General features: G+C 41.2%; 3 protein-coding genes across 4 annotated transcripts in view; 1 reads left to right on the top strand and 2 right to left on the bottom strand.

Annotated features, from left to right (window-relative positions):
- The window catches only part of SLC11A2 (solute carrier family 11 member 2), a 58,491-nt gene extending 38,543 nt beyond the window's left edge, over positions 1-19,948 (top strand). Inside the window, exons 18-19 of one of the 2 annotated variants that reach the window (XR_006819764.1) lie at positions 18,515-18,622; positions 19,766-19,948. The gene's annotated coding sequence lies outside the window, so the exon portion shown is untranslated. The remainder of the gene's footprint in view (positions 1-18,514; positions 18,623-19,765) is intronic. The other variant, XR_006819763.1, reaches the window with a different exon arrangement.
- On the bottom strand, positions 15-19,352 carry HIGD1C (HIG1 hypoxia inducible domain family member 1C). Its single transcript, XM_046013869.1, has 3 exons — positions 19,119-19,352; positions 15,007-15,141; positions 15-1,559 (listed from the first exon to the last, which is right to left on the bottom strand). Exons 1-3 carry the CDS (start codon positions 19,258-19,260, stop codon positions 1,495-1,497), a joined length of 342 nt encoding a protein of 113 aa, XP_045869825.1. The 5' UTR covers positions 19,261-19,352; the 3' UTR covers positions 15-1,494.
- On the bottom strand, positions 11,443-12,925 carry LOC123947548 (regulator of nonsense transcripts 3B-like). Its single transcript, XM_046013862.1, is given in 3 exon segments — positions 11,443-12,051; positions 12,054-12,242; positions 12,245-12,925. Coding segments are annotated over 3 exon segments (1,404 nt in total). The 5' UTR covers positions 12,909-12,925; the 3' UTR covers positions 11,443-11,500.
- Positions 19,949-27,979: the final 8,031 nt, after the last annotated feature.

Raw genomic sequence — 27,979 nt, 5'->3', positions numbered from 1 at the left:
GGGGCAGAGGAAGAAGCAGACTCCCTAATGAGCAAGGAGCCCAATGTGGGACTTGATCCCAGGACCCTGGGATCATGACTTGAGCCAAAGGCAGACACTTAACCAACTGAGCCACTCAGGCACCCCCTTAAGTCTATTTTTAATGCAGAGTCTATATTAAGAGAGTAGAATCTTTCCAGTAGCCTGATTAGAAATATCTTTTCATTGTGTAATCAACTTGAAGGATGATGTTTCTATGCCAGCTGTTCTCAATTTCCCTAGCCTCCATGGAGCATAGTAGTTCTAGCTCCTGGACTATTTAGTGGAGTAAAGTAGTTGGATTCTTCCTTGCCTGTTTTCCAAAGAGGACAGTGTTGATCAAAACAGGACTAGAAAAGCCTCCTGATAGGTAAATGACAATTTTAAAAATTACCTGTGCCAATGGAGAAAAGTGTATATAATACACAGAACAGTGGGTTAGTATCTGGAATGCAGACGTATTTTCAGATATTCTTACATCTTTTCCTTTCTCAAATACTAGACTTCACTTTCCTGTCAGATTAACCATCCACTACAGGAGACATCAAGGAAAAGGAAATCACCACCACAGATCGTTTTATAGTACATTCTTGATTTTATTTCAGTGAATACTCTTTTCATTTGTTTTGTTTTGTTTTCAGGCTTGGAGTTTTAGGGAAGTAAATCTGAGTCACAACAGTTGGAACTTCAACAAAGTCTAGTTAATTTTTTAGAACCGTGGGCAGTTATGAGGAGTTTGAGGTCACAGATAGTTAACGTTTAATGTCTGCTTTACTTTCTGTGTCTTCTAGTGTCAGACCAGATTAGCAATAGCATTAGACTATCTCCTTTCACCCCCACAATTGCCATCTGGGGGAAAGGGATTTTTTTTTTTTTTTTAAGCAATTTACCTTTGTGCTCCTAGAAAAAGTTTCAAGAAGTATAAAAATGAATACACAGATATATTTAAATGTTAAACATTTATGTTTGTGGCAAAATAGTCATGTTTTTAGATTAGAGTAAGGTACACAGTGGTAAACCAAATTTAAATAACAACATGACCATTCTTCTCATAACTGTTTGCCATTCTCAAAAAGAATTTATGAAAGCTCTAATTACTTTGCCCTACATGGAGAGAATTAAGTGATGAACAGAGTATTACATTTAATATGGATATAGATAATTTTTCTGTAGCCACTATTATAAATCCTAATTTTCAGATTGGTTTGGCATAATATAGATTATTTTCTGCCACTAACTAGAAAGTAAAAATTCTAAAAGTCAGAAAATCCTATCCTAGGTTCTGAAAGACAACAAGGATATTTTTGAGATGACTGTGATTATTGATTTGGAAATCAACTTCGTAAACAATTGAGACTTACTATACAAGGGTATGAGAACCCTGTCTCGTTCTTCTGCAGTATAATTTGCTACAGATTGAGAATTTACTCTTCATAATGAATAGTTTTCAGAAGCCTTCTTATCTTAGATGTAGCTTCATTTTTTGGACACACTGAAGAATCGAGGTCTGATGTAATCCTTATACATAGAATAGAGAACACCTAGAAACAAAAAATATATATATCAGTACCGTATCTGTGGAAAATGAAGGCTGAATTTCTTCCGCTTGTATTTTTCCAAAAGTGTCCCTCAACTTAGAAACAAACAAATGCCTTCCATCTTATTAACTTTTGGCTTGGATCATATAAATGGCTCCAGACAAACCAACCAATCCCAAAAAGTTAGACCCCTTTAAGATCCATATAAATTGCAATCCAAATTTATAATGTCACTATGCCACCCTAGAATTTGAATTTTAAAATATTGGTGCAAAAGTAAGGAGAGTGGGGAGATTTGTCTAGATAATAACATAGAAATAATAGACATCTCAACCTAGCACACCTCTCTTCAGGGCCTCCTTGTGTTTAGTGTCTTGAGGGAAAGGAAGGTGAAGGGACAGAATCCTTGCTTCTAGAGGTTTACAGTCTAGTGGGTGAATTAGGTAGGAGTGTAGGCTGAGAGATTATGACAGAGGTCTTCCAGAAGGGTAAGTAGTCAAGGGAAATAGCCTGAGGGGTAGAGTTGTTTCATTGTGTTGCAGGAATGTCAGCAAGTGTTCATATCCGCAGCAAGTTAAGGAGTCTGCTCACCTCCTGCCCGGTCCACATCAGTTATCAAGGCACCAGCTATCTAGTACATTGTCTAACCTAAATCCCTTACTTATTTTCCTTCTGCTTTTTTTTTTTCCCCCTGACGCTGTTCATGTCTTCAGGGAATGCACAGAGAAAAAAGGATGGGTGAGGTTGTTCCAAGCGGCACCCTGTAGCCAGGTGAGGCAGCTGTCTGCAGTTTCTTTTTTTTTTTTTCTTTTTTTTTTTTTTTTAAGATTTTATTTTTTTATTTGACAGAGAGAGATCACAAGTAGGCAGAGAGGCAGGCAGAGAGAGAGGAGGAAGCAGGCTCCCTGTGGAGCAGAGAGCCCGACGTGGGGCTCGATCTCAGGACCCTGAGATCATGACCTGAGCCGAAGGCAGCGGCTTAATCCACTGAGCCACCCAGGCACCCCTGTCTGCAGTTTCTTAATGCAATAGTAGTAGAACCATCACAGATGTATAAAATCCAAGGCAAAAACATGTTTACTGGGCGCCTGGGTGGCTCAGTGGGTTAAGCCTCTGCCTTCGGCTCAGGTCATGATCTCAGGGTCCTGGGATGGAGTTCCGCATCAGGCTCTCTGCTCAGCAGCAAGCCTGCTTCCCTCTCTCTCTCTCTGTCTACTTGTGATCTCTCTATGTCAAATAAATAAATAAAATCTTAAAAAAAAAAAAATGTTCACTGGATGCACTGTGGTATCTATGGGGACATTCTCAGATGCAGAGAGAACTGTAGAACTCATTTCCCTGTGCTTATTAGACACAAGTAATGCTTACCTCTTGCCTGCCTCTTAAATGTTAGTATTTTCCTGGAATTCTGATCTCAACTCTTTTTCTCACCTCATTCACACCTGTTGCTTCACTGGTAAGCAAGTTAGAGCTCTCTTTTTAATGTGAGACCCATATATTCATTACACCGTATGTCAAATTTCCACATACATAGGTAGGTAGCTGCCAAACTTTTAAATTATACATAAATAAGTTGAGCATGCCCCTCAAAGTGTTCATTTATTTATAAACAATATAAATGTACTATGGCTAGTCTATATATGAGTAAAGCTTTTTTGTTTTTAAGATAAAAATATTTTCTTCTGGGGCGCCTGGGTGGCTCAGCAGGTTAAAGCCTCTGCCTTCCGCTGGGGTCATGATCTCAGGGTCCTGGGATTGAGCCCCGCATCGGGCTCTCTGCTCTGCGGGGAGCCTGCTTCCCCCTCTCTCTCTCTGCCTGCCTCTCTGCCTACTTGTGATCTCTGTCTGTCAAAGAAATAAATCTTTAAAAAAATATTTTCTTCCCGCATACCCATGGATCTCCTTAATACATCTCCTAACATAAGAGTCCTCTAATTTGGAGACATCTGCCATAGGCATCTCAATCAGTATAATACAAAATTAAGAGTTCAGGCCCAGAGTAGATAAGCCAGGCAATTGTTAGCAAGAAGTTTTTTCCTCTCTAAGCCTCCGTTTCCTTATCTGGAAATGGGATTATTAATAAATAAAGACTTTGGTCTTTGTCCAGAGTTCCTGCAATAGAGTTTCTAAAATGCTTGGAAGTTCACAGATAGAGAGGGGCACCAGGGTGTCTCAGTTGGCTGAGCATCTGTGTTTGGCTCAGGTCATGATCCCAGGGTGCTGGGATCAAGCCCCGCATCAGGCTCCCTGCTCAGTGGGAAGCCTGCTTCTCCCTCTCCCTCTGCCTGCCAATTCCCCTGCTTGTGTGTGCGCTCTCTTTCTGTCAAATAAATAAATAAAATCTTTTTTAAAAATTTCCCAGATAGAGGAGTATCTTTGTTACTCATGGGACCCTTGGATTATACCTGAATTTATGTTATGGGATGACCTACGGTCGGCCTATTTCAGGATGTGGCTAGTCATGCCAGAAGACCAACCATAGGATTAGAGGGTTCTTAGCCCTCCAGGGAGCAGAGTAGGGCTAGAGATTGAGTTCTGTCATGGGACTGGTGATTCAGTCAATCATGCCTACATAATGAAGCCACAATAAAAACTCTGGATGCTGAAGCTCAGTAGTGTTTCTCTGGTGGTGAACACATTGATGTGCTGGAAGGGTGGCGTGTCCTGATTCCATAGGGAAAGGGTAGAAAGCTTTGAGTTTGGGACCCTCCCAGACCTTACCCTACATGTCTCAATTTGCCTGGTCTTGATTTAGATACTTTATAATAAAACTTTAGTCAGTATAGAGCTTTCCTGAGTTCTTAAGTGGTTTTAGTGAAATATCCAACCTGAGGGAGTTTGGGGAACCCCTGAATTTGCAGCCAGTTAGTCAGAAGTTGCAGGTGGCCTGGGCACTCCCTAGTGGCTGGTGTCTGCAGTAACAACAGTCTCTGGGAAGCTAAGGTGAGCTGTGAGCGGTTGGCAGCAATACAGGAGCGTGCCAGGGTACACCCGGTGATGTGAAGGAGGTGTTTATTAAGATTAAATCCCTGTGGTGTACACCTAACAACACTGTGTGTTAACTATACTGGAATGAAAATTAAAGCTTAATGAAGTTTACCTACAAAAAAAGATTGAGATAGTGATATAGAAAGCAGAATGGTTGCACAGCATAAACACTCATTAACTATTAGCAATTACAGTTTTGTCCAATATGCACTTATCCTCCCACCAAACCTGTTCTTCTTCATTCTTTATACTAGTGAAGGCACACCTTTATCTGGTTGCCCAAACCAGAAGCCTGGGAATCATCCTTGACTTCCTCCTTCCTTTCTTCCTTCCTCCTTCCTTCTCCCAATCACTTAGTTGCTGAGTCCTGAATGTTTCTAGAATCCACCTCCTCTCCATTTTCACTATTCCTGCTTTAGTTCAGACCTAGTTCATCATCTAATTGACTTCTTCTCTGCCTTTGTTCTCATCCCTGCTTTACAAATCCTCTGTAATCATTTTCCTTTTCCTCATAGTGAAATAGAATATGCATGGAAGATGGTAGGCACAATCTAAATGACCAGTTGCAGAGGGAATTACCTGGAATTGCAGGTCAAGAAATAGAATATGGGAAGCATCCTGGAAGCCCCCCAGATTTCCCTCTGACCATACCTCCTCCTTTCCATAAATAACCACTGTTCTGTCTTTTCTTAGGATGAACCTCTGTTCAAACGGTTTCATATTGCCTGCGTTTGAGCAGGCGTCTTTCTCAGCTGCTATCCTGACTACTATACTCCCCTGTTTAAACCTTTCACTGACTCGTGTCCTCTAGTTAACGCCTCAGCTTGCAACCATAGACATTGATCAGGGATTTGTTTTCTTTCAGTTTTGCTGGGCTGTAATTGCTTTTTTGCAGGGACAGAATTTCTGTCCCTGCATATTTCTGGGTTAGCTTGGCTCATAAGAGACATTTTGCTTGAGGTTTGAAGGTGAAATTTGAAGCTGTAGCTGCTGTGTTCTTCTTACACTCGGAAGGCTTGGTGCAGGGAGCCAGGCGCTGTTACAGCTTGTGCCTGTTGCTGTTCACCTGCTGGCTCACCTTGCCATTGTTGGACAACAGTCAGACCCACAGGTCCTTCAGCAACTTCTGGATCGCCTCCTCTTAGCTTCTTTGACTCCTAGGCCAATGGATAGAGGGTCCATGATAGAGGGTCCAGCTTCTCCTACAGGTCACACCATGATCAAAGCTGGGGTCAGTAAGTGACTGACCCACGTTTCTCTTTGTGGGTTCTATCTTTTCCTTGAAGATCACAGTTAATTTTTCCTTCCCAACTGCTGCCTTGTTAACCTTAGGCCCCAGCCTTAGGAACATAAGCACCAGTCCAATATGAACTGTTTAATCAGCTCTCAAAATTGGTTAGGGTCATATTTCTAGAAAAAAAAAATCCCTTTTTATATATCACTACTGGTAGGTTTGCTTCTCTGATCCTGACTGGTACAGATTTTGGTACAGAAGCTTCCAGAGGAGCATAACCATGAGGGTAGGTTCTCTGAATTGGTTCTGGGTCATCTGGAATTGGTTCTGTGATCTGATTAGATTTAAAGATATTAATGGCCTTCTTTTTTTTTTTTCCAGTAGTAAAGAGGATGCTAGCAGTCTATGGCATGCAGTAGTAAAACATCTTTTTAGATTGTCACCTATAGATAACCTTAATCAGGTATCTATAGAAAACGGGCTTTGGGGATCACGTATTTACTGTATGAGAACATTTAGTGGAGATAAGGAGAATAATTAGGCTGATTTCTTCTAAGTGTGCTGGAGAACTTGGGAACACAAAATGAGGGACTCAGGGCTTTCAATTCCTTAATCCAGGTGCTTTGAGGGACCCGAAAGCCTTATGACTTTCCAGAAAGAAACTCAGCTCCTGTAGCAACGAGGCTGATATTTTTTAAAAACATACACAGGAACTAATCCTGTTGGTGGCTAATCATAACAATAATAAAATTCCCAACCTCACAGAATCTCTTATGTCAAAGTTAGGGCATTGCTTTAGGAAGAGTGGGATCCTGAAAATTAGGATGGGACCTATGGGCAGGTTTCTGTGAAATGGATACGCCTGTGTCTGACTGAGACTCCTTTGCACTCCTTCCTGCGAGTGACTAAAACTTGGACTGAAAGGTAATCTCCACTAAATGAAGTTGGAATGCAGAGCTTTCTTGGTTTACGTCTAGGGAACAGCAGGGATTTTGCATTGGCAGTCATTCTTCTTTACGGTGGCAGTTTTGTTCCCCAGGGAAATTTGGCAATGTCTGTAGGCATTTTGGGTTGTCACACTCGAGGTGGGTGGGTGCTGTTTGCCTGATAGTGGCTGGGGATGCTGCTAAACATCCTGTAATGCACAAGACAGCCCCCCACAACAAAGAATATTCAGTCAAAATGTCAGTAGTGCTGAGATTAAGAAACTCCACCAATAAGGAAGGTATCCAAAGGCTTAGGGAGATTGGAATGTTAAAGTGGACTTATCTTCCTCCCTCACCCCCTAAATATATCTATTTCCTTCACCAAGGCTATGTGAAATTCACTTGTGAAGGGAGTCTGGCATCCTTGGAGAGTTCTGTGGTGACTGTCTTCTGTAAGCCAGAAATGACAGTGGGAATTGGTAGGCTCCCTGAATTCAGTGGAGATGATGGGATCCTGAGTGGCAGGGTCATGTGGCATCATTTAACTGACGGAGACAAGGAGAGCATGATGTACTGTAATGGGCAGCAAAGACCAAATAGTAATAAGCAAAGTCTAAGCCACAAAGCTCTTTGGCATTGGCTAATTGATTATGGTATCCCTAGACATAAGAGTGGTGGGCAGTGTATACACAGAAAATCTCCAAGTTTGGTGAGTAGAAGTCCCACTTAAATCATCATTGTAGACAGCCATGGCCCCCTGACCAATTCCCATACTGAATCACTTTATGGACCCAGAGTCCCTTGAATAAAGGAGAAGTCATATCTCCTTAAGAAAAGACCCTGTTAGGGGCACCTGGGTGGCTCAGTGGGTTAAGCCTCTGCCTTCGGCTCAGGTCATGATCCCAGGATCCTGGGATCGAGTCCTGCATCGGGCTCTCTGCTCAGCAGGGAGCCTGCTTCCCCTCTCTCTCTGCTCTGCCTCTCTGTCTGCTTGTGATCTCTCTGTCAAATAAATAAAATCTTTAAAAAAAAAAAAAGACAAGACCCTGTTATATAGCCAAAAATATAAATACTCCATCTAGCCTTTCCTAAAGGGATCCATGAGCGTTCACCAAGGTGCCTGTGCACGAGGAAGGGCAAATAATCACATTGGTGGGAGATTATTAAGTATTGGCTTTGAATTGATACTGATGCCTTGAGAATTAGGGTGCTCTACCAGCCAAGCTAGAAGTTTCTGGAGGTCAGGTGGTCAGTTGACCTGGTGGGTCCCTGAATTATTTCCCCAGTTCTGGAATGTGTAATTGGAATGGACAAACCCAGTAACTGTCAGAATCCTCACATCGGTTCCCTGACCTGTGGTGTAAAAGCTATTAGGGTCGGGAAAGCCAACTGTAAGCCATTCTACTTGCCTCTACCTACCAACAGAGTAAACCAAAGCAAAACTGCATTCCCAGATGGATTATAGAGATTAACACCATCATCAAGGATTTTAAAGATCCTAGGGTGGTGATTCCCACCACACAGGCATTCAGTTTGCCTCTTTTGCCAGAAGACAGGTGGATCTTGGAGAAAGATAATGGATTTCTATAAACTTGATCACTCTAATTGCAGCTGCCGTTTAGGTGTGGTTTCATTGCTAGAGTGTATTGGTACAAACATATTTACTATTTGGTTTGCAGCTGTTAATCTGGTTGATTGTTTTTTTCCTGTATACCTTTTTTAACTTATCAGAAGCAGTGTACGTTCACTCAGTTGGGCCAAGAATATACTCTCACTATTCTGTCTCAAGACTGCCTGAAGTCTTCAGCCTACCCCATAATCTAGTCTGTAGGGACCTTGATCATCCCTCCATTCCACAGGACATCACACTAGTCCATTACATTGATCTGATCTATCAAGAGGAAATTGGGCTACTGCTATAGAATACAAATAGGGTAAGGAGGTGTGTGTTTGGAATGCATGTCTTCTGGGACGTTTTTTAGTACTCCCATGTCCTGTGATTAAAGACAATGGAAAACAATACCCAATATAAGCAGGATGGCTAATGGCCTTCATTTAGGAATGAAGGTATGGGTCACCATACTAGTCAAATAACCTTGAATAGCCAAGGTGCTTACTGAAGGCAAAGGGAGTATAAAATGGCTAGAACATGGTTATAACACCAGCCATGACCATCCGACCAGTTGTAGAAACAAAGTCTGACAGCTATGAATATTTCTTCCTTATTTTGAGTTGAATACATTTGTGTATACATTAACGATTTTTTTATTTGCCACTTCCATTTATCTACCATCTAATGTAAGAAGTGCTAATGATAATTATCCTTATATTTCAGGATTTAGCTTTAGGATATCAAAGGGAAATGGGACTCTGCTCAAAGACAAATCCACACCACTCAAAGATGGAGAAAGGGATTTTGTATTCCCTTTTGGGAGAGAATTAGCATGTTTTTGGTTATATATTGAATGGTTGATTTTGCCGTTGTCTTTATTTCAAAGTTAAGTGTATTAAAAGAGGTGTATATGGATGCCAGGTTGACAAGGGGTAGACAATGGTGAATTTGTATTGTGTCAGCTTAGCCAAACTGTAACTACCTTTTCCAGAATTCATTTCTTTTTATTCTGTGAGTTATTGCAGAAGGGACATTTTGCATACGATTTAGACGGCAGAAGTGAAGCAGCAGCCAAATTCATTTTATGCTTGGAAGGCACTGTTGCAGCATATCTTTGCTTATCTTCTGGTCCCCTTTGTTGGCATGGGGCAACAACTAGGGAGTACAGCTATATGGCTTCTGCTGAATTTCCTCCTTCACCTTTTCTGACTCCTTGGCCAGGTCCCTGTTTATTAGCTCCCAGATGAAGGGCATCATTTTGTCCGCTGTCACTGCCGTCATCGAATTTAGAGGCTTAGAGATGGTGAGAAATCCACAAGGGTTCCAAACAGTCCATCCTGTGTGTTCCCAGCTCATTCTTGCAAGTTCTAGATTTTTTTGCTTCTCTCACTTTACATCTTCTTTATCATTCTGTGTGCTTGCCCTGCCCACTTTGGGCCCCAGCTGCTGATACATATGCAAGAGCCTCACAATCACGTAATGCCAAATGCCTATAATAAATGTCTTGTTCTGTGCTACGACTGGTAGCTCTGCTTCTCTCATCAAACCCTGACTGACTCATTTACCACACCAAGCTACGTCCAGTCCACTAAGGTGCCATGCTCCTGTGCCTTTGTTTTGTACCCTGTCTCGAATCCTGGTCTCCTCTCTGCCTAGCTAATTCCTCCAAGTGCTTGGCTCCTATAGTTTACTTCCTGAGAGAAGCCTCCTCGGGATTCTCTGCACTAGTTCAAGACCCCCCTCTGTGCTTATGCTTCCAGAGCAACCTTTGCTATCTGTCATGGCATCTATGATTTTATACCGCCATCTTCTGTTCTTGTTCGTTCTCTGTAAGGAGCCTCACCTCTCTGAGAGTGGGAACTGAGTCTTATCTCCATCTCTAGACTGGCACAGGGCCTTGCACATAGCAAGTTCTCAGTAGCTATTTGCTAATAGCTAAATGATGAAAATGAGCACTATGATTCTGTAGTGAAGTTTCTCGTATTTTGTTCAACACCTGCATATCACAGCTCATGGTAATAAGATAACTACCATGTAACCTCCACATGCAAAGCCCCGCACCCATCATTCCATAATCCTAGACCCATTCTTAGGCTGACTCTACTCTGCACAGCATGAACGTGAAGGAACATGGTGGCTTGTTCTCATTAATGTACATGAAAAGAAAGATAACTTAGGTCCCAAAGTGGACTTCTTGTGAGAACTATCTGGTTTAGCCATTGATATAACTGGAATTAACCAAATAATTTTACACCTGTTCTTTGGATGTGACTGTGTTTAGTATTGCCTAATTTATAGACTAATTTTTTTTTTTTGAGTGATGCTGATATTTATTGACATCAATGCAAAACAAGCCAGGACTAAAAATTGCTATTTGACAGGAACAAATATTGGTACGGTTTCCTTCCTGGAGAGGGTGTGCACTCAGATCATGAGACCTAAGATTAAAACAAAGACTGGATTGTCAAGAACCAAACAAGGGTTAAATTTTACTTATTAATATAAAAACTGCTACAGGCAAAAAAGGAGATGTTTAAAAATACTCTTTGTGCTAAGCTCACATAAGCAAACAAAAAACTAAAACTAATCCTAAAACTTTAGGACACAGGATATAGATACAACAGGACTGTTTAAATTTTTGTACAGGCAAAAATTTGTTATATCCTCCACTGTCCTTGTACTACAATTACATGTTTGTTGCACCTACACTACACAAAGTCAACAGTTACCACCAACAATGAACGTAACTAGATCTCAACAAGACTTCACAGTGACTCTGTTCCACTCAAATGAAGAGAATTCAATCCAGGATTTCACAAACCTTACTTTTAGAACCAGCTGTCTTTTTTCCCCCCTCCTTGTGTCATACCTAATGAAGTCCTCACCTGACCTTTCCTGCCTGCAAATTGCAATGCATGTCCTCTCCCCCATCTTTGTCTGACACTTTAAAGTTAATTTGTAGGAACTGCATAAAAAGTGAAATTGAACTTCCAACCTGAACCTGCGGTCAGGTTCCTGCTTTGACGCAAAGAAAAAAAAACATACTCCTCTGCAGTGTACCCCACCAGCACAGCGATCCCCTTTCTCTCTCTCTACTCCTTTGCCCTGAAGGCACTTCTGGATTGCTTAATACATGCTCTTTGGCTGCCTAGACAGTCAGGACACCTAAGGCCTTCTGGACTTATCACTCCTCTCCTCCTTCTTTTCTATGGCTAATACCACTTTCCTGCTTTTTTTCTACTGCTGAATCTCCAGACTTGGTGCTGTCATCAGGCGGACAGAGTCGATTTCGGCTTCGAGCTCCTGGCTGGTAAGGCTGCATTGCTGGGCGATCCTTGTTTCTTATGCGATCTCTCTTAACCACTTCCTCTTTTTTTTCAGTTTTTTCTGAGCTGCTTACTGATTCTGTGCTTTCAGTCTTCTTTCCTTTATCCCGAACGGCTTCTTTCTCTTTTTTCAATTCTTCTTCCTTTCTTTTAAAAGCCTTCTCCTTCTCATAGCGCTCCTTCTGCCTGCGGCGCTCCTCTTCCTGCCGCTTCAGCCTCTCCCTCTCCCGCAGGATGCGCTCTTGGTCTCGCTCATAGTCCCGCTCCCGCTCCCTGTAGTCTCGGACACTCTCCTCTTCAGGCCTCTTAGGCTTTTCATCTTTAGGTTCACCACCAGAGCACTTGGGCAGTGTACAACTCTGCCCACTGGCTCTTTCATCATTCAGATTCTCTTTGTCCAGTTTCTTGGCTTTTCTCTTTTATCTAATTCTTTTTCATCTCCTTTTTCTGGCTTCTTGAGTAGCTTAATCTTTGGTTCGTCCTTTAATTTGTCCCTTTCTGGAACTCTGTCTATCTTCTTCAGCTTTTCTATATCTTTCCTTTTTCGTTTTTCTTCTTCTTTCCATTTCCTCCTCTCTTCTTCCCTTTGTCTTTTCCTATTTCTCGCCTCCTTCTTTCTTCTCTTTTTTCTTCTCTCATTCTCTGCTTGTTTTTCAGGAAGCTCAAAAGTGGGGTTGTCTTTTTAGCTATTAATTCTCTATTTTTTGCTTCTATTTCCTCTAGCAGTGTCTCTGGAGTAGATGTCATTTTCTCATTATCTGCAGCATAACTCTCCAAAAATTTTCTATATTCTGGATCATCATCGATAGTCCCAACTTTGGTATCTCTTTTCTTAGTCTTCTTTTTTGCAGCTTTTTGAAAAGGTGCAAATTCTACTATAGCAGGATATTCCTGACCTTTATTGTCAAGGAATACATAACCATCAAAGCGATCCCTGAACAAAATAATGTCCTCTTGGTTTTTAAAGTTGATGTATGCTCTGGCATACATATGAGGATACAGACTAGTATCATTAGAAAAAAACTCAAAATAATCATGCTCTGGCATAGGCTGAAGATGTTCCTGAAGTTGCTCCTTGGTCAAAGTGGGAGGTAATCTCCGAATTACCACCTTGCTCAGCGCCTCTTTCTTCTCCTTATTTCGATCCTGCTTATCTTCCCCTTTGGTGGTGTCGCCCGAAGCCCCACCGCCGCTGCCTGTGGCCCCCGGGGGAGTCAACAGGGTTACTCGCTTCTCTTTAGGCCTATGCTCCTTTTCCTCCTTCATGGCCACGGCTTCGCTCCTCACAGCGGCTCCTAATTTATAGACTAATTTAAAAAGGTTTACCTATTGCTCAGACTGGGAATAAAAGGAGAACAGATGTTGAGGCTTGTGGGCTCTAAAAATGTATTCTTCCCAGTTAAACTACATTAATAATTATACCTGCTCTTCACATAGTCTGGTAACTATGACTTATGTGAGTGATAAAGGCTGGAGTCTAGAACCACTGCTTTAGTTGGATTACCTAGGGTATGAACTATTCACTACTCCTTTTACTATACAAGATAACAGAACCCCTAATCTGGTTCTCTACCTTTTTTTTTTTTTAAAGATTTTATTTATGTATTTGACAGATAGAGATCACAAGTAGGCAGAGAGAGAGAGAGAGAGAGGGAGAGAGGAGGAAGCAGGCTCTCTGCTGAGCAGAGAGCCCGATGCGGGGCTCAATCCCAGGGCTCTGGGATCATGACCCAAGCCGAAGGCAGAGGCTTTAACCCACTGAGCCACCCAGGTGCCCCTCTCTACCTTTTTAAAATTAAGCTCTCTACCTTTCAAAAAAATTTTTTAGGTATAATTGACCTACATTATATTAGTTTCAGGTGTACAACAATGATTCATTATTTGCATATACTGTAGTGATCACCATTGCAAGTCAGTTAACTTCTGTAACCATACATAGTTACAGAATTGTTTTCTTGTGATGAGAACTTTAAAGATCTACTCTCTTAGGGGTGCCTGGGTGGCTCAGTGGGTTAAAGCCTCTGCCTTCGGCTCAGGTCATGATCCCAGGGTCCTGGGATCGAGCCCCGCATCGGGCTCTCTGCTCAGCAGGGAGCCTGCTTCCTCCTCTTTCTCTGCCTGCCTCTCTGCCTGCTTGTGATCTCTGTCTGTCAAATAAATAAATAAAATATTAAAAAAAAAAAGATCTACTCTCTTAGCAACTTTCAGATAAACCAAACAGTATTATTAACTATAGTCACCATGCTGTATGTTACATCCCCACATACATTATTTTTTATATTTATTTATTTTTTTAAAAAAGATTTTATTTATTTGAGAGAGAAAGAGAAGGAGAACAAGTTGGGGGGGGGGATGGAGTAGAGGGAGGGAGCAAAGGGAGAGGGAGAAGCAGGCTCCCGCTGAGCAGGGAGTCCCATGCAGGGCTCGATCCCAGGATCCTGGGATCATGACCTGAGCCAAAGGCAGACACTTAACTGACTGAGCCAACCAGGCACCCCTATTTGTTATTTTTTAAAGGATTTTATTTATTTATTTGAGAGAGAGCATATGCAAGAGCAGGGAGGGGGTGAGCGACAAACAGATACCCCACTGAGTGAGGAACCCAGTGTGGGGCTGGAGCCCAATGTGGGGCTTGATCCCATGACCCTGAGATCATGACCTGAGTCGAAATCAAGAGTCAGGGTGCTCAACAGATTGAGCCACTTAGGTTCCCCAGGACTTACCTGTTTTATAACTGGAAGTTTATACCTTTGTCTACTGGTTTCTTTTCTTTCAGTGCTTAAAATGCCAAGATACTAGGGGCGCCTGGGTGGCTCAGTGGGTTAAAGCCTCTGCCTTCAGCTCAGGTCATGATCTCCAGGCCCTGAGATCGAGCCCCGCATCAGGCTCTCTGCTCAGTGGGGAGCCTGCTCTGCCTGCCTCTTTGCCTACTTGTGATCTCTGTCAAATAAATTAAAAAAAAAAAAAAAAAACCTTTAAAAAAAAATACCAAGAGACCAAAGCCTCTTACGGGGAATCAACTTCAAGTGAGGTTCACTGTCTGTCTTACCCTTCTTCCTCCATTATATCACCTTGACCCAACATTCATTTTCTTTCTTTTTTTTTTTTTTAAAGATTTTATTTATTTGACAGACAGAGATTTCAAGTAGGCAGAGAGGCAGGCAGAGAGAGGAGGAAGCATGCTCCCCGCTGAGCAGACAACCCGATGTGGGGCTCGATCCCAGGACCCTGGGATCATGACCTGAGCCGAAGGCAGAGGCTCTAACCCACTGAACCACCCAGGCGCCCCCAACATTCATTTTCTAAAATAAATTATAATATTCTCAAAGACAGCTGAACATAAGACAGAAATTAAGCAGGTTACCTAGAGTCACAGCTCCTACAACAAATCCTTGGGCAGCAACTCTCACGTGAATAAGATGAATGGACATTTTCTGATCTTTTCTGTACTTTAACTTGTAAAGACCATAGGACACCACAGTCAAAAAGCCTGCTATTCCTGTAAATTAAAAAAATAGAGGTTATGTGAATAGTGGGCTAGAATCCCCAAGATTTAGAGAGCTGAATAGAAGAAGTGTCTAAAGGATCGGTACTTGGAAGATAAGCAGGCCAGATACCAAAGAATACTTAAGAGGAACGATGCTGGATTTGATCCACCAGATTTTAAAAAAAGAAATAGACCCTTAACACTCATGGATTCAATATTTGCAGTTTTGACTCTTCCCAGAAAAACCTGAATCCTGTAGTGTAGTAATTTCTAATGTTCCTGAGGCATGATTTCCTGTTGTGCATGGCTTTTATTTGGGGCAAGTCACTGAGCCAGTGAGCAAACCAACCAAACCTCCCAGCATGCATGCCTTTTGAATGTTTGGCTTTACTCCTCTCTGCTTGTTATCTAGTAAGGAGGAAATCTAGCGGTAATAATTTTGATCTTCTGTAAAATGAGATACTTAAATTTTAATGAGATGAAAGGTATGAATATTTGCACAAGAAGTATGTGGCTGCATAAAGATCTGTGACTCTAGAAAACTCCAGAAGCACACAAGTATTTCTGTATTCCCTGCAAATATCACGGGCTGAGGATACTGCTGTGACAACCAAGATCCTATATAATTGGCTCTAAGGCAGAAAACTGATCAACTGAATAGGAAGGATTCTAGAAGGAGGTTTAAAACACGGTGAGAACTTAATTCATGACAAATCAAAATAACCAAATAACAGATAAAGGAATAGTTATTTAATAAATACCATTGGTACAATTTTTTTAGTATGGAGAACTAATTTGAATGTGTATCTCACAGCAGATCCTACCAAAAAATTCTGCATGAATTAGAATTGATGTAAAAAAACAAAACAAAAATATCAATAAAAACTAGAGGAAAACAGAAAAGCATATTTATAACATCTGAAAGAAGGTAAAGTAGACATTAGAGAAAATGGGGAGGACAAAATGCCATATTTTGACAGAGGAATAGAGAAGACTTTGCATAATAAAAGTATGGGTCTATTTTTTGGGTTGCCTCTTCTATCTTGTTGATCTGTGTATTTATCCCTCCAGCAACACCACACTGTCTTGATTATGTAGTTATCTAGTACGCCTCAATATCAGGTACAGTGATTTCTCCCACGTTATCCGTTTTTAAATTTTTTTAAAGATTGTTTTAGCCATTCTAGGACTTCTGCCTTCACATATAAATTTTATTTTTTTTAATTTTTAAAAAATATTTTACTTATTTAAAAGGGAGAGACCACAAGTAGGCAGAGAGACAGGCAGAGGGAGAGGGAGAAGCAGGCTCCCCGTGGAGCAGAGAGCCCGATGCGGGGCTCGATCCCAGGACCCCTGGATCATGACCTGAGCCAAAGGCAGAGGCTCAACCCACTGAGTCACCCAGGTGCCTCCACATATAAATTTTAGAGTAAGCTTGTCTTACCTACAAGAAACCTTCCTGGGATTTTGATAGATATTACTCGAAACCTGTAGGTCAATTTGGGGAGAACTGACATACATTCTTTGTATTTATATTCTTCTTTACTATATATTTAGTCTTACAATCCATGGACACAATATTGCATGTAGTCTTCACATTTATTTAGGTCCTTTCTGATTTCTTTCATTAACATTTTGTAATTTTCAGCGTATAGATTGTATACATGTTTTGTTAAGCATGTATCTAAGCTTTGGAGTGATTTCATTTTCATTTTCTTTGGAGTGATTGTGAATAGTGTTATGTTTTTAATTTCAGTTTCCATATGTTTGTTGTTAATATATAGCATGCAATTGGTATTTATGTAGGATAGCAAGTTTTGATTAGTTATGTTGGCACATGTGTGTCTCTATGGGTGGGTGAGGATATATTCTTTCAGAATCCATTTAATAGGTGGAAGTAAGAGAATAATTGCATTTATATGTATATTTTATAAGCTGATGAGCAAATGAAATAAAAATTAAAATGACAAAAACAGCAAAAAACAGTAATAGATACATTGACAAACAGGTACAATGCTGAAAGCTCTGTAATTTAGCCCCATCTTAAGAACGCTGGCAATATGTAATAAGTGGTATTAAACTGAGTGTGCTTCCTGCTCTGGAAATTCATATTCCAGGGAAATACGCAAGAGAAACATCAAGAAGTTGACACAAAGTTATACTATGTATGAGGAAAAACTGGACAACAGCAAAACTGAATAACAGCAAACTGAAATGACCCAAACAGAGGGACGACTGCCATAGCTATGAAAAAAATTTTAAGTATAGGCAGTGCTAATACACAGAAGTGTACACACGAAAATGTTAAGTGAAAGGAGCAAAAACAAATGATCAACACAGAGCTTCAGTATATATGTAATGTATGCACAGACCTTAACAGTGATCATAAGACAGTTTTAAACAGTACAAATAGATTGTAATGATGGAAGTTGTTTAATAAATAAAAATGTTTTGTAAATTCTCTGCGCAGGACACTATCCTGCAGCAGGAAATACATAGTAGATATTATTAAAATAACCATAGCTAAACTAGTCAACAATATATATTCAAATCTTATCATTTATTTATCTAGCAAAAACTTGATTCTCTTCCCTTATCAAATCAAGGCTCTGTTCTTAGTTAAATTGGTTTTGTTTCCTTCAGAGATGAAAGTCAGAACCTTTACTGTTTTCCATATAGTGTCTCTGTAGTTTGTATATAATTGAATTTAGCTGGAAACACTTTTATCTTTCTACTTTAATCACCCTAAATGTCTCTGGAAAAATAATTTAATTTATGATAGGCACAGTGATTAATGTCTCTTCATGATAGTGATCTGTTCAAGTGGCACCTAGTTCTATGAATCCTTTTTCTAGTTAAAAATGCTAGAAAGATGAGGTAATCACTCTAATATTATTTGCTTCCATTTTTTATGGATGCTATTATCAAGTTTTAATCAAATTAAATTCTAAACAACATATTATTATAAAGTAAAATTTTGATTCTTTTTGATATGCGAATAATGACATGAAGTTGCTAGATTTGCAGTGACAAGGAAAACCTAACAACATACCTATTGGGAAGGTTTTAAGGAATTAATCACTTACGTCAGTGTAACTTACATAATGTAAGTCTTAGTTAAATAAATTATTTTAATAGTTTCCAGACCAAATGAACACCAGGAAAGAGTCAAGGCTGCAGAATATAATAATGCTTAGATTAGCTTAAGCATCCAAAAGAAGAAAGAGAAAGCTTAGGTTTTAAAACGTAATATTGGTGCTTAGAATTTTTTTTTAAGTCTGGATACATATAGTATTATTCTAAATGTAAACATACTAAGTCTGTGTTGGGGAAGGATAAAGAGGCTAAGACCAGGTCTAATTATAATAACACTTCTTTAATCTAGAGTTTACTTAACCATCAACCTCAACATCTGGAACACATCAGGAAATTAGCACAAAGGGCCACTGAACGTGAACATCACAAAAGTTCATGCTCTCAAGTGTACGGACAGGTAGGTAGCCTAAGCTTTCATTCAGAGCCTCCTTACTCTGAATTGGCTCACAATTCCTTTAAACTTGTGTATCTAGCTTCTGATGCCACAGAATACTAGAGGCAGAAGTTTTTGATTGTACTCAATATTATATGGAAGAAACAGAAAAATCTGTAAACAATCGGGCACAAGAACTTAAAGGTTGGAGTTAGAGGACAAAGACACCTAAACATCTCGGTCACTAACAGTGATAAGCTGATATTATTACTGATGATAACAGTAATAAGCTGATGCTGCTGATGATCTCGAGTCATCACAGAAGTGTTAAAGCTCATTCAGTGTGGTCCAGTTGAGTAGCTAGGAATTAGTAATTTGAGATAGACCTCTAATGAAAGGGAGTTAAAGAAATAAAATTACCTGAAAAACTTAAGTGATAGAAAACATTTCATTCCTCAAGGATACTGGATAATGCATTGTTATTACAGTTCTCTAGTATCCAGTCAAGGCTTGTACTTACCTACGGGGACAAAGGGGGAGTCCCTAGATTTCCTGATCAGTCGGGAGAGTTGGCCTTCTTCCTCATCTGCTGACCACTGGTTATCTGCAGACATTTTTTTCTCTAGTAACAGGAGGGGATAAATGTGGTTGCTGAAAATCATTAAAAATCCATTTATCCTCTCCCAGTATATTGTTGATCATGTGTTCATCTGTCTTCAATTTGCTTCATTTATGCCTGTCTGCTCAATTGAAATAAACATCATGTTTCCTTCACCCTTTTCATTATGGAATCCTTTCATTTTATTTGGGGTAAGGGGTAAAAGTAAAGAGAGATGATGATAATCAGATTCCATGAATATGGAATAAAGACAGATCATAAATGGATTATTCAGTCTCCTTTCACTGCTCAGCATTTGAGATCATTGGGAACCTTAATCATCGGGAACTTCTTCCACAAACAGTAAGAGAACACTTTTACAAAATACCATTTTAAAGAACAATGGCAGTGCCAACATAGCAAAATTACCTGCAAATTTACAGGTGATGGGAGAGTGATCACTGCACTTCTTCAGAATGTGCAGGGCATTATAAAGTCATTGAGATATTTACCAAGCACCTACCACATGCTATGCTAGACCGTGGAAATAATCTTCCTTGTCTACACAGGAATGAGGGAAACTTGCAAGAGCAACTATAATCACAATCACCATGGTTAGCAAGCACCTCAGTCCGTTATCCGTGCAACCCACCATTTTCACCTAAAAACTCAAATACGGTGACTTCATCCTATGAATCAGCTTTCATCAGAAAATGTAACCTGGTAAGTGGCATAAGAACCATACCTTTGGGGAACCCCACCACCTGCTGTGTCCTGGTGTTCCTTCACGAGAAGCTGTAGATCAGAAGAGGCTTTGTAAGGCCAGGACACATTTATGTTCAATTTCCCACTAATTGACAATGGGAAAGCCCAGAAACGACGCTGTCCCACCCCAGGGGGGTGTGGCCAACTGGTATTGGCCGAGGTTTCCACATCCCTTGCTTGGAAACTCACTAGTAACAGCACCTGGACCACAAACACTAGATTTTCAAATTAAGGAAACAGTAAGTCTTTGAAGAACACTCTTTTCCTTTTACTCCGCCTTCACAGGGAGCTCCCAACTTCCCTCTGTGGTTCTGAGTCTCACTACCTGATTTCAGGACCCCAAATCAAGAGGAAAATGGGCCCACTGTTACAACACTGGGCTTGGGTGGCAGGGGGCATTATTAGCCATCTGAGACCAAGTGTCTTGTCTTTAAGGAATATGCACTTGCAAGGGGGCACCCACTGGGGCCTGGATCCCGGGTTGAGGGGCCACGGGCCTGTCTGGAGTCACCTGGAGGCCAGGCCCTCACACCTGTGACCTCTGGAGAGCCTCGAGCTGCACGAGTGCACAGCTGTGAAGGACGTGATGTCACTATGCCCTTGGCCAATCTGAGGGCCGGGCAGGTGGGCGGGCGCAGGAAGATGCTGAGTGAGCCGCTGACTTGCGTTTGCGTCTGCGCGTGCGCGTGCGCCAGGAGCACGAGTCTGGGGAGGGCTGATGGAGGACGCTGGTTTGGCTTGTGCTGTACTCCGCAGCCTTCCGGCGCTTGCGGCTTCGGGGAAGTCGTGGTTCACTGCCTCTTTCTGACTGCAGCCGCAAAGATGAGTGCAGAGGACCAGGTAGTGTTCACGGTTTTTTCCTTATAACTTTAATCCTTTAAATAAGTTCAAATTTATAGAGAAGCTCCCAGAATACGACACAGAAGCTCACGTTCGACACCCAAGTTCCCTTGTGTTAACACTGAGCCACATTCGATTTATCATTTTTCCCAAGAAAAATTTCTCCCCTTCTTCCTGAGAACCATCTGAGAGCAAGTTGCGTGCTGATGCACCCTACCCCCTAAAAACTTTTGTAGGCATTTGGGGCATTCTTTTCTGTAGCCATAGTACCATGGTCAAAATCAGTTAGTGTTGCTATAATACTGTAAGTGAGAGGTTTTATTCATATTTCACCAATTAAGGTCCCAATGATGACTTTAATGACAACTTTTTTTTCCTAGTCTAAGATTCAATCAGGAATACATACTGTGTTTGGTTGTCGAGTCTCTTTTCCTTTAACTTGGAACATTTCCTTAGTCATTGTACTAGTCAAGATTCTCTAGAGAAACAGAACCAGTAAGAGATATATATGCATGTGTATATATGTATGAGCTTGCATATCTCCATATGCCTATATTCATGTATATATACTTATAGATGAGATTTATTGTAGGAATTGGCTCGTGTTTGTGGGGGCTGAGAGGTCTCATGATCTGCCATCTGCAAGCTGGCAATGGTGTAAGTCCCTGTCCAAGTCCAAAGGCCTGAGAACCAGGAGCACTGATGTCTGAGGTCAGGAGAAGACGGATGTCCTGGCTTTAGGCAGGGAGCAAATTCACCTTTCCTCTGCCTTTTTGTTCCGTTCAGGCCCTCAGTTGATTTGATGATGCTCAGCTGCATTGGTGAGGGCGATCGTTATTCAATCTACCAATTCAACTGCTGATCTCTTCGGGAAATACCCTCACAGACACACCCAGAAATAACGTTTTACCAGCTATTTGGGCGTCCCTTAGCCCAGTCAAGTTGACATACCGTGCTAATCCTCAAAATCTTCCTTTGTCTCATGCCCCTGATATTTTGCTAATGCAGGCCAATTATTTTGTAGGATGTTTCTCAGTTTAGTTTTTTCTGATACTTTCTCATCATTAGGTTGAAGTTAGACATTTTTGGCAGAATACCACAAAGGTGGTGATATGTCCTTCTCAGTGCGCAATATCAGAGGCACATAAATTACTTTGTCTGGTGGTAGTAACTTCACTATTCCGATAAGTGACTAACAACTGGTTATCCAGAGGAAAAAGGGCCCTGATTTGTAATATTTGCCAATTTCCATGGTGTAAATACTCCCACAATTGGCCAGTTTCAAGCTACTGTTTTGTCATCACTAAACGCAGAATTGGGAAGAGATGTGCCACACCTGAGTTGGTGTGAGTTGACTCAGGCACATCACAATTTTGATCACTTGGATTAAAGTGCTGTCTGCCAATTTCTCTACCGTAAAGTTACCATTTTTTCCCTTTATACTAAATAAGTATTTTGTGAGGAGATACTTTGGTATTATATAATACACTGTTATTTATCAGACTTTACGCATTAATTTCAGCTCCCATTGATGATCCTTGCCCAAATCAATTAATAGTATGTTTGCCAGATGTTAATTTTCTAAATCCATCATTCTTTTTATACTTTTCAGTTGGCATTCTAATAGAAGGAATTGTTTTCCCTTCTTCCCTATTTTATTTTTTTAAATGTTTAAAAAATATTTATTAGAAAGACAGAGCGTGCACCTGTGCACACGCTGAGGGGGTGGGGAGGAGAGGGAGAGAATCCCAAGCAGACTCCCACTGAGCACGGAGCCTGGTGCAGGGCTCAATCCCACAACCTTGAAACCATGATATGAGCTGAAATCAAGAGTTGGATCTTGGGGCAGCTGAGTGGCTCAGTCATTAAGTGGCTGCCTTTGGCTCGGGTCATGATCCCAGGGTCCTGGGATCAAGCCCCGCATCGGGCTACATACTTGGCAAGAAGTCTGCTTCTCCCTCTACCTCTCCCCCTGCTGTGTTCCCCCTATCACTGTGTCTCTCTCTGTAAAATAAATAAAAAATTAAAAAAAAAAAAAAAGGAGTTGGGTGCTTAACCAATTGAGCACCATGTGCTCCCCTACCCCCACATTTATTTTTTTTCTTCTTTCCTATATAATTATTTATATCAGTTTGGACTCTGACTATCTACTTCATTCAGTGGCTAATAATCCACTACTATCATTATTTATTTTGGTAGTCTAATCGCCCCAGATTTGGCTAATAGGTGCCCCTTTAAACTGGTTTCTATGTCCTATTGACATGACCCCATCATTCTTCAAACATTCTTCTTTATATTCTGGCATAACAAGATGTTCTAGGCTAACTTTATACTTTTTCTGCCCCAGCCCTGAAATCAGCCATTTCTTTGTGGAGCCCGGATTCATTTTAGTGGAGAGTGGTATATAGAAACCAAGTTCTGGGCATTGGAGGTATTCATTGTTACTGGACTGTCATTACTTTTAGACCCTCTCAGCAGACAGAATTAGGATTTATATCTATGTCTCTTTCTATTCCTATGTATCTGTCTATATTAAAATCATGAGGGGGTAGTAACATCTCCATGTTCAACCCAGTGCCACATGGTTCATTCTAGTCTTCCCCTTTTCATATTTGTGATTCCTTTCTCTTTGAGAGAACTGGCTCCCACTATCTTCAGGATATTTACTTATTTGCTTAATTCTAGAGCACACAAAAATTCATTTCAAAAAAAATTCATTTCAGAATTTCTGACCCATACTTCTGTGAAAAACAAGCCTATTAAATATTTTTATAGTTCTTTTTTGTCAGAGGGAAAATAGTCAAAATACGGTCTTCAAAAATCACTTGGAATGAAAACACATATCTACGCAAAAACTTGTGTGCAGATATTGTAGCATCATTATTCTCAGTAGCCAATAAATGGAAGCAAGCCAAACATCCATCATTTGGTGGAGAAATAAAATATGATATGTCCATACAATGGAATATTATTTGAGCTTAAAAAGAAATGAAATACTGTTATGTGTACCCAATAGATGAATCTTGGAAACATGCTAAGTGAAAGAAGCCTGTCACAAAAGACCATATGATGTGTGATTCCATTTATATGAAATGTCCAGAATAGGCAAATCTATAGAGAAAGAAAATAGATCAGTGGTTGCCTAGGGCTCTGAGACAGTGGGGGGGGAGAATAGGGAGGGACTTCTCATGGTTTTAGAGTCTTTGCAGGGGTTAATGAAAAAAATTTTAAATCGATGGTGATGGGGGCACCTGGGTGGCTCAGTCGGTTAAGCATCTGCTTTGGCTCAGGTCATGATCCTGGGGTCCTGGAATCTAGCCCCTCGCTGGGCTCCCTGCTTGATGGGGAGCCTGCTTCTCCCTCTCCCTCTGCCTGCCGCTCCCCCAGCTTGTGCTTTTTCTCTCTCTGTCAAATAAATAAAATCTTTAAACATAAATAAATAGATTGTGATGATGGTTGCACAACTCTGAATATAATAAAAATCACTAAGGGTGTCCAGGTGGCTCAGTCAGTTAAACATCTGCCTTCACTTCAGGTCTGATCTCAGGGTCCTGGGATCCGGTCCTGCGTGGGGCTCTGCACTCAGCCAGGAGTCCATTGAGAATTTTCTCTCTCTGCCCTTCTACTGCTCATGCTCTCGCTCTCAAATAGATTTAAAAATCTTTTTTAAAAACCCACTTAATTGTATACTTTAGCTAAATTTTATGATATGTGAATTATATGTTAGTAAAGTTTTTTTTAAAGATTTTATTTATGTGACAGAAATCACAAGTAGGCAGAGAGGCTCGGGGCTCAAACCCAGGACCCTGAGACCATGACCCGAGCTGAAGGCAGAGGCCCAACCCACTGAGCCACCCAGGAGCCCCTTATAAATATATTTTATTTATTTGTCAGAGAGAGAGAGAGCAAGCAAGCACACAAGCAAGGGGAATGGAAAGCAGAGGGAGACCCAGGCTCCCTGCGGAGCAGAGAGCCCAATGTGTGACTAGATCCCAGGACTGTGGGATCATGACCTGAGCCAGAGGCAGACACTTAACTGACTGAGCCACCCAGGTGTCCCTGAGTTTTGTTTGTTTGTTTGTTTGTTTTGCTTTCTTTTTTTAAAAGTTACTTGGAATGAAAGCTATTTGGTGTGATTTTTTCCCCCTCCTGTATCAACATGGTTAGTCATTTGGAATACAATTAGGTGTGTGTGTGTGTATGTGTGTGTTTTAAAGATTTTATTTATTTATTTGATAGAGTGAGAGAGAGTGCATGAGTGGGGCAAGGGGCAGTGGGAGAAGCAGGGAGCCCGACGTGGGGCTTGATCCCAAGACTCGGGAATCATGACCTGAGCCAAAGGCAGACACCTAACCAACTGAGCCACCCAGGTATCCCTACAATGAGATGTTTTTTTATTTTTCCATCCTAGGGTCCCTTCATTTTTCATTTTATTTTACATAAGACATTCTTTTGTGTATTTTATATAAGACATCAACATGGTTCCCAAAATCAAAACTAAAAGAATAACTGAAAGCATACAGTTAAAAATGTATCATTTCTCTCTCCCCTTTGTTTTTACTCTCTTCCCATGCACCCACTATAGATAACCAAGGGTCTCCTTTATTCTTCTGAAGTTTCTTTTTGCAAAAATAAACACGTACAAATGTGTTTTCTTATTTGCCCATCTTTTTTATGGAGAAGGGACCACACTATAGATAGTTTTACCTAACATAGCTCTTGTTTACTTAACAACAGCACCCTGAAATCACACCCTAACACTTCATAGAGCTTCTGTGTCTTCCTGCCTTACAGGTGTGTAGAACTCCACTACAGAAGCCGTAATTTATTCAAGCATTCATATGTACGAACACCTAGCTTGGGAACATTATGAGCAATGCTATAATGAATTATCTTGTGCATCTGTGTTTTCGTATTGTTGGAAGTGTATCCTCAGGATGAATTTCTAGAGGTAGGATTGCTGAGCCAAAAGGTAAATGCAGGTATACTTTTGCTAGATATTGCCAAATTCCACAAGAGGTGTACAAGGTTGCATTCCCATCTGCAGTCTCTGGAAATGTCCGTCTCTCCATGGCCTGCTCAACTGAATGTGTGGTCAGACTTTTGAAGTCTTTGCTGATAGGTGAGAAATGGTATCTCACAGTAGTTTTGAGTAGCATTTTATGTGTTGTGAGTGAGCTCAAACATATTTTCACTTGTTTAGGGTCATTTTTGAATATTAAAAATCATATATTAGGTTTCCAAATTTTAAAGCTCCTGAAGAATTTGGGGGAAGGTTGGAAAATATCCTCAGGCTCATCAAAGGATTCTGAGTTAAGGGATTAGTATGGGAAGAAGGCTCCAGAAATAGAAATGATCATTTTAGCATGGGACAAACATAAACTGTCTTACAAAATGCAGCCTAATTTTCTTTGTGAAACCTAGAGTGTACAGACAGCCATTTGTCCCTTTGTATCCCTCATTCAATTCTTCCCACAACTATTTGCCATTCCGCAATGTTCTCACCTTGACTCTATGTTAGTTCAATCGGGCGCCTCATGGAAGGGCCTGCTATCATTTACATACTTCCCTTTTCTTTCTTGTCCAGTCTAGCTGAGATGGGGGGGTAGGAAAATTCCTCCTCTTCCCCACTCCCCGATGTGTCCACATCTTAATCCCCACAACCTGTTGGATGTGTTATGTTACATGCCAAAGGGAAATTAAGGTTGCGGATGGAATGAAGGTTGCTGTCCAGCTGACCTTGAGAGTTGTTCTGGATTGTCTGGGCGGGGCTGATATAATCACAAGGGCCCTTATAAGTGAAACTGGGAGGCAAGAAAGTCAGTTTCAGAAAGAGATTTGAAGATGGAGGAAGGGACCATGTGCCAAAGAACCCATGTGGCCTCTAGAAGCTGAAGAAGGCAAGAGAACAGATCCTCCTAGGGCCATCAAAGAAAAAAACCCTGCCAACACCTTGATTTTAGCCCAGTGAGACCCATTTTGGACTTCTGTCCTCCAGAACTGTAAGATAATGCGTTTTTATTGTGTTAAACCACGAAGTTTGTGGTGATTTCTTATGGCAGCAATAGCAAACTAATGTGGCTCACGTGGGCCTGGCACACTAGCAGCCGGTCTGCCCCAAAGGCCCGGAGAGGGTGGCGATGGGGAATTGGACAGGACAGCTCTGTGGAACTCCACTAAGGGAAATCAGTAGGAACGGAGAGGACTAAGGACGGAATCCTGGGGAGGTAGAGGGCAGCAAAGGAGCTGGAGATGGAGCAGCCAGAGGGTCAAGAAGATGCACAGGAGAAAGGAGGAAGCTCTCAAGAAGGGAAACCAGAATCTGATGTTACAGAGCTCCTACAGGCCTTGATATTTGGAAAGCAGCAATGAGTTTGTGCAGAACAGTTTCAGATAGGGCCGGAAACCCAATGATAATGGTTTGAGAAGTGAGTGGGAAGTGGAGGAAAAAAAAACCCAAAAAACTGAGTTTGGTATTTTTAAGAGATTTGACAGTGAAGGCAAGAAAAGAGCATAACCATTTCAGGAGAAAGCAAAGCTAAGTTTTTTTTTCTTTTTTTTAAAAGTTTTTGGGTTTGTTGTTGTGTTGTTTGGTGTTTTGTTTTTACTGGAGGAAGGTGGTGTGGATTTTAGACAATTTGAACACAGGAGAAGAGTGAAGATGCAAAAGGATTATGACTTGGCAGAAAAAAGACCTGAAAAGGATGACTCCAGAGCCCAGGGCTGGCCTTGCAGCTCTGGTCAGGAGGGGGCGTCTGTGAGGTTCTTAAATTTCCAGACCCACTGAGTGGCTTTCTTTTTGTTTTTCCTTCTGCTGAAGTGAGCAGTGAAGTCATCTGCTGAGAGGAGACGTGTGGAAGTGAGCATAGTCAAGGTTTGGCCTCTGTGGCAGCTGAGGGTAAATTGCGAGACTTCTGAGCAGCCCTGAAAAGTCTAACTCAGGCCTCATACTCTGAGGCAGCAGAGGAGGCAAATGGCTGACATTGTTTGTGCGTTTCACAGAGATTGAGCGCTGACGATAGGAAGCTGAGTTAAGACCGGTGCCCTATCCCTGAGAAACTTCGAGTCAGGCATGGGGGACAGATGAGTAGCTCCACAGGGCAGCATATTGTGGGGGTGGGAGGAGGAGGCCTGGGCTTGGCTGAAGGGCCTGAAGATCAACCTGGAGAAAGAAGGAA

Source organism: Meles meles, chromosome 7 (assembly GCF_922984935.1).
Source record: "Meles meles chromosome 7, mMelMel3.1 paternal haplotype, whole genome shotgun sequence".
NCBI classification, from domain to species: Eukaryota; Metazoa; Chordata; class Mammalia; order Carnivora; family Mustelidae; genus Meles; species Meles meles.
The sequence above is the reverse complement of the archived record's forward strand: the minus strand, read 5'-3'. Positions and strand labels throughout refer to the sequence as shown.

Coding starts and splice junctions, on each gene's coding strand:
- HIGD1C (XM_046013869.1), bottom strand. CDS start 19,260: ATGATTTTCAGCAACCACATTTATCCCCTCCTGTTACTAGAGAAAAAA. Junction 15,142..19,118: donor CTCCCCCTTTGTCCCCGTAG/GTAAGTACAAGC, acceptor TTTAATTTACAG/GAATAGCAGGCTTTTTGACT. Junction 1,560..15,006: donor TGTAGGAGCTGTGACTCTAG/GTAACCTGCTTA, acceptor TTTTGTTTCTAG/GTGTTCTCTATTCTATGTAT.